Below are 5,189 nucleotides of genomic sequence, written 5' to 3'. Positions count from 1 at the left end.
TGGGTAAGGGTTTCATCGTTCTCAACAACTAAGGACTTTGAGAAAAACTCAAAGCAAAAGCAAGTTGTTTCTTTAATGAATTAGTGATAAAAACCTCATTTAATATCTATAAGAGTTTGTTTGATTGAGCAAACCACTATTATTAAACTACTTATAAATATTATATAAACTAAAACATTGAATTCAAAGTTTAAAGCATACACAATTTTTTTAAAAAAATTTATTCAAGTTATTTTTTTTACATATTGATATGTTACATATTTCACGCCAACTATTAATTATTAATTAAAGATAAAAAAATTTTATATTATATAAAAAATGTAAATCATATTTTATAAGTTAATTTTATAAGGTTGGATTAAACTTAAATTTCATTCTTAATATGATATTACAATAATTTAGAAGTCTATTGTATTATCTGGACTACCTATAAATTTGTAGTCTTAAAATCCACTTCTTAACATATTTAAAATATTTATTTTATTTAGTAACGTGACATATATTAATCTAAATATTATATTTTTTAAATAATTATTTAAATAATATAATTTATTATAACAGTTTTGAATTTAATTTTGATTTAATTTTTTTTTAAATAAAAAATATTATCTTAAAATACATTTTGAATAAAATTGTAGAAAAATATGTATTTAAAAAATATTTTTTTAAGAGGTAAATATATTGAAAAAAAAATTAAAAAAAATTAAAATCTAATTATATTCAGATAATTATTTAAAATCCAATATTGTTTAAAAATTAATTATTTAGAAAATAATAATTTAAAAACTAATTAATTAGAAAATAAAAAGTATAAAATTTAATTTATTATTTTGATACATTATAGAAATGTATTAATATATTCCGAAATACACATTATCGAATGCATTTTCAAATCTGAAAATACATTTCAGAATGGTGTATTCTCAAATATACACAACTTCAAAATAGGTTATAGATTATGATTCAAAACTTTTTCGGATACCCATTTCAAAATAGAATTGTTTTATAAATCTGAATTGGGAATTTTTTGACATTTCACCACCCTATGGCAGTGTAGTGTAGCTTCAAACCGCGGAGGTGCATAATGCAATAGTCTTCAAAAACAGGTTGGCCCAGAAAAGAATTTGAGTTGACATTTCAACAGAATGATAATTACGTTTTGCACCCTGTGTTTTCTTCTTGTACCTTCGTGAGATGTTGGAAAAGTTTAAAATGTCATGTTTTAGATTTTAAAATATATTATGAATTAAATAATATAAAATAGATTTTTGAATCCAAAATACATTCAAAATTTACCCATAGTGATTTTTGAATTATATTACTAGAAACATGTTTTAGATCTACAATCCGCATGTTCTCAAATTATATAATTTAGAACACACTGTTGAATCTCAAAATATAATTTAGATCTATAATATGTTTTTGGATTATGTATTCTTAATTGAATAATCTAGAATAAATTTTGAATTATATAATCTTAAATATTTTCAACTTATAAGTAATTTAAACTTTTTTCAATCTAAAAATAATTTAAACTTTTTCCATAACTATGGAAGTGCATAAAAAAATATAAATGTATTAAAAATAAACTAACCAATAACAAAATAACAAGATGCATACAACAATGCCTTCACATTCACATTTTAGTAAATGTGTTTTTCGTCAGAATATAAACCAATACATTTTAGCCAAAATAAAAAACAAATACGTTGTTTTATTTATATTAGAAATATTATATAGTTTTGAACTTATATAAAAACAAATTTGAGATTCAATCAGTTTAACCCAATTTTAATATTTAATCTATTATTATAAGAATTAAATTTTATATTTAGGAATAAAAGAATTTCGTTGTCATATTAAAAATATACAAATAAAATTTAACAATTTTATCTCTGTTTCCTTTACAAGAAATTTAAAATTAAGAAAAAGAATAGTATTAATTAGTAAATTTTTTTGAAGTATTTGTCTAAAGCTAAGGAAGGTTAAGCAAAATTACTTAATTTGAAAGATATTAATTACAAACAATGTATGTAAATTTTTAAAAAAATGTGATAAAACAAATTTAAGGAATTTATGAATGTAAAATTGTAAAAAATTAAGGTGTGGAATGATAAGTTTAAAAAATGTAACTTATCGAATTGTAAATAACATGAAATAAATTATGCAAAAATGATACCCTGAACCAATAAATGATAACACCTTCACCACTTTGTTAACATGCAAATAACCCAAGTCTCATCTCAAACTAAATTGTGGCTATTAATTTGAGAATTGTTCACAGTCGACAAACACATAGTCTTAAACCAAACCAAAAGAAATTGATAAACAAAAAATCTTCGATGAATTTCTAAGTTTAACAAAGTCATGATGGTGCTCCATGACTTTAAAATAATAATCAAAATGTCCGTCTCCATGACTTTAAAATAATAATCAAAATCGTCCATCGTCCGTCTCGAGACGAGTATGTCATAGATATGAATTCATGCTAGTTCGAAGTTCGAAACGATTTTTCTGAATAAAATCAGTCCCTACCACTAGGACTTATCTATATACATAATAAAAAGAAATTACTCACATCATAATAACAAAGCAAATTACACCATCAAAATTCCAGCAATAAGCACACAATTTAACTTTTAAAGTAAAAATTCCAGCAATAAGCACACAATTTAACTTTCAGCTTGCAAGTTCCATAGAAAAATTTCCTTTGTGTTAAAAAACTGGCCAGTCTTCAGTCTGATAGGCTTGATTTAATTTTTTTTTTCTGACACGACCTACAACTGTATTTGAAGTCTGAAGGACCATGTAGTTAATTTACTATTACTGTTTTTTATGATAATGGGAGGGTTGAGAAAGGTGAAGAACATGAATAGAGGGATGTAATGTAAGTAGATGGTAGCAAAAAGGAAGAATAAAGTTTCAATCACAAGCGCAAGGAAGAGGGAAGAGGGAAGAGGGAAGAGTACACGGTATTGAATAGCGGAGCTGTAAAAGAGGAGGTGAATGATGAAACCGCCGGAAAAGAGGGGATAGGAGGGTGATGGAACTAAAGAAGAGTCCGTAGCACAAGAAATGGGTTAAGCAGAAAGTTTATTACCATTAACAAACAATAGTTCACATCACGGCATTAACTCTGTTCTACACATGTATCTTCAGAATCATTGTATACATATATATAGTTCAGACCCTTTACTTATTTATAAACATAAACAGGATATTGACTCCGAAATAAAGTAGTTTGTTCTGTTTAAGTTGTTAGAAGAGAGCTTCCTTCTTTGATGAGAACAAACACACTGCCACCATCACCCCTTGAGATACGCAATTCTTGGTCAAGGTATGTAGTGAGTAACCAGGACTGAGCATTGCTGTTGGAAATTGGGATCTTCAAGGGAGGCCGGCTTGAGATTGTTTTCACGACCGATGAGGCTGTGTCTTGAATAGAGGTGAAGATGCCTTTGAAAGGTGTAAGATCAATCTTTTGACCCAGAAACTCCACATTTTCTGGTATCTCTAACGAGTCTGTAAGCTGAGGTGTGCCAATGATGCCTTCCTCAAACTTGATCTAAACAATATGCAACATGAGAAAAACGTCACTTGTGAAGCTAAATCAACATGTTAAACTAGTACAATGCAAGAAAAGATCATCAAAATCAAGATACTAAAGTAAACCATGAGTGTCAAGATTCAATTTACTACACAAACCTGAACACGTTTTGGACTTCGGACATCGAATTTGGCATTTGTAATGATTGAGGTGGAGGCCAGAGGACCAGCGAACTGAACAGAGTTTTGGACAGTGAAATTTTCCGAGTCAATAGTCTGGGATATTTCCTCTACCTTGACCAATGGAAGTGTTCCACTAGACAACAGCGGAAATAAACCTGCAAAGGATGTATACCTGCGAAAACACAAGTCCACCCATGAGTTGGTAAGTTCCAGTTCAGAGTTCACAATCACTACCTTCCATCTACACACATTCGGGAAAGAACACAACCCACAAAAGAAAACTAAAAAACTTCAAATATATTTTTCGTCCCTTACAATTATTTTTTATTCCTACAGTATTTTTCATCACTTGTTTTAGCACCCACCATGACAGCAAACACTAAAAACAACAAACCTCTCACTTAAAACATGGACTAAAAGGCAGAAATCATTAGAAAAACAGAGAATTACCATAATTTGCAGGGACATAGACATAAAAATTATTATATTATTAGGAACATAAAACATGTTGCTAGTGGAAGATTGATAGCAAGCGACACAACAGATATATTAACTTCGATTTGTAAGAGCATTCAATAAGATAAATGAAGGTGTTTTCAGCCATATAAAAGAATAAAAGCCTTAAAATATATTGTGACAACAAAATATCCAATTGAACAAAAGGCGGGACACACAGATTGGGAAGACAAAATTAGACTAAAAAACCGGAGTAGGTAACGAAAACCCAGTCCGTTGCATTCAATCCCAAGGTAATTATGAAATGAAAAAAATAAAAAGATGTATTAAGAAGGCTTAAGGCTTTTGCATGGGTCTATATATTATATATGAAGTTGGGTTAGGGTTTAGCGCAATTGGTTAAAGAAGATGGCTTACGCAAGAATCCATTTTCCGTTGAGGAGAGTCAAGGCGTCTGTTGGAGCAGGGGTAGGGTTCTTGGCCTCAAGCTGAGTGATCAGTTCCACGATCTCCGCTCTCGTTTCGCTCGTTGCCTTCAGTCCACGATTCGTGCCGTAGAAAGAACCCACCAAAGCCTTCTTCAGCCTCTCTGTCTCCGGCTCAGCCACTTTCTCCTCCACCGCCACGCCACCGCCATACACCTCCTCCTTCTCCGTGCCCCATTCGTCATCGCTCGTCACCGCTCGGACACGCCACGCTGAAGTCGCGAATTCGGCGGCCATCCTCGGCCTTCCGACGGGCTTGGTCCAAATCCCAAGCGAGCGTGGTGGCGAAACAGAAGCTGAAGAGTTGAGAAGGGGAACGCATAGGACTTTGTTGAGGTGCGATAGAGACGCCATTGTTGAGAAAAGAGAACACAATAGAGCAGAAAAGCCAAGCGGTGGGATTTATAAGGACAAGTGAGACTTCAGAATTGATTGTTCTAAGGTTGACAAAGCTGTAAAATGAAAAGATTTTCTTCTCCAGAAGACATTATTGTCCTTCAACTTATTATTATGTTACAA

General features: G+C 30.8%; 1 protein-coding gene across 1 annotated transcript; it reads right to left on the bottom strand.

Moving 5' to 3' along the window:
* Window positions 1–3,076: 3,076 nt before the first annotated feature.
* LOC137832190 (plastid-lipid-associated protein, chloroplastic-like) lies at window positions 3,077–5,189 on the bottom strand. Its single transcript, XM_068640224.1, has 3 exons — window positions 4,603–5,189; window positions 3,706–3,901; window positions 3,077–3,565 (listed from the first exon to the last, which is right to left on the bottom strand). Exons 1-3 carry the CDS (start codon window positions 5,022–5,024, stop codon window positions 3,251–3,253), a joined length of 933 nt encoding a protein of 310 aa, XP_068496325.1. The 5' UTR covers window positions 5,025–5,189; the 3' UTR covers window positions 3,077–3,250.

Source organism: Phaseolus vulgaris, chromosome 6, assembly GCF_000499845.2.
Source record: "Phaseolus vulgaris cultivar G19833 chromosome 6, P. vulgaris v2.0, whole genome shotgun sequence".
In the NCBI taxonomy this organism is placed as follows: Eukaryota; Viridiplantae; Streptophyta; class Magnoliopsida; order Fabales; family Fabaceae; genus Phaseolus; species Phaseolus vulgaris.
Note: the sequence above shows the minus strand (reverse complement) of the source record. Positions and strands in the feature narration are given on the sequence as shown.

Bases quoted from the DNA above. Each gene is read 5' to 3' on its own strand.
- LOC137832190 (XM_068640224.1), bottom strand. From the start codon at position 5,024: ATGGCGTCTCTATCGCACCTCAACAAAGTCCTATGCGTTCCCCTTCTC. The intron at 3,902-4,602 runs GTAAGCCATCTT...GTGTTTTCGCAG, and splicing joins AACGGAAAATGGATTCTTGC to GTATACATCCTTTGCAGGTT. The intron at 3,566-3,705 runs GTTTGTGTAGTA...CATATTGTTTAG, and splicing joins GAAGTCCAAAACGTGTTCAG to ATCAAGTTTGAGGAAGGCAT.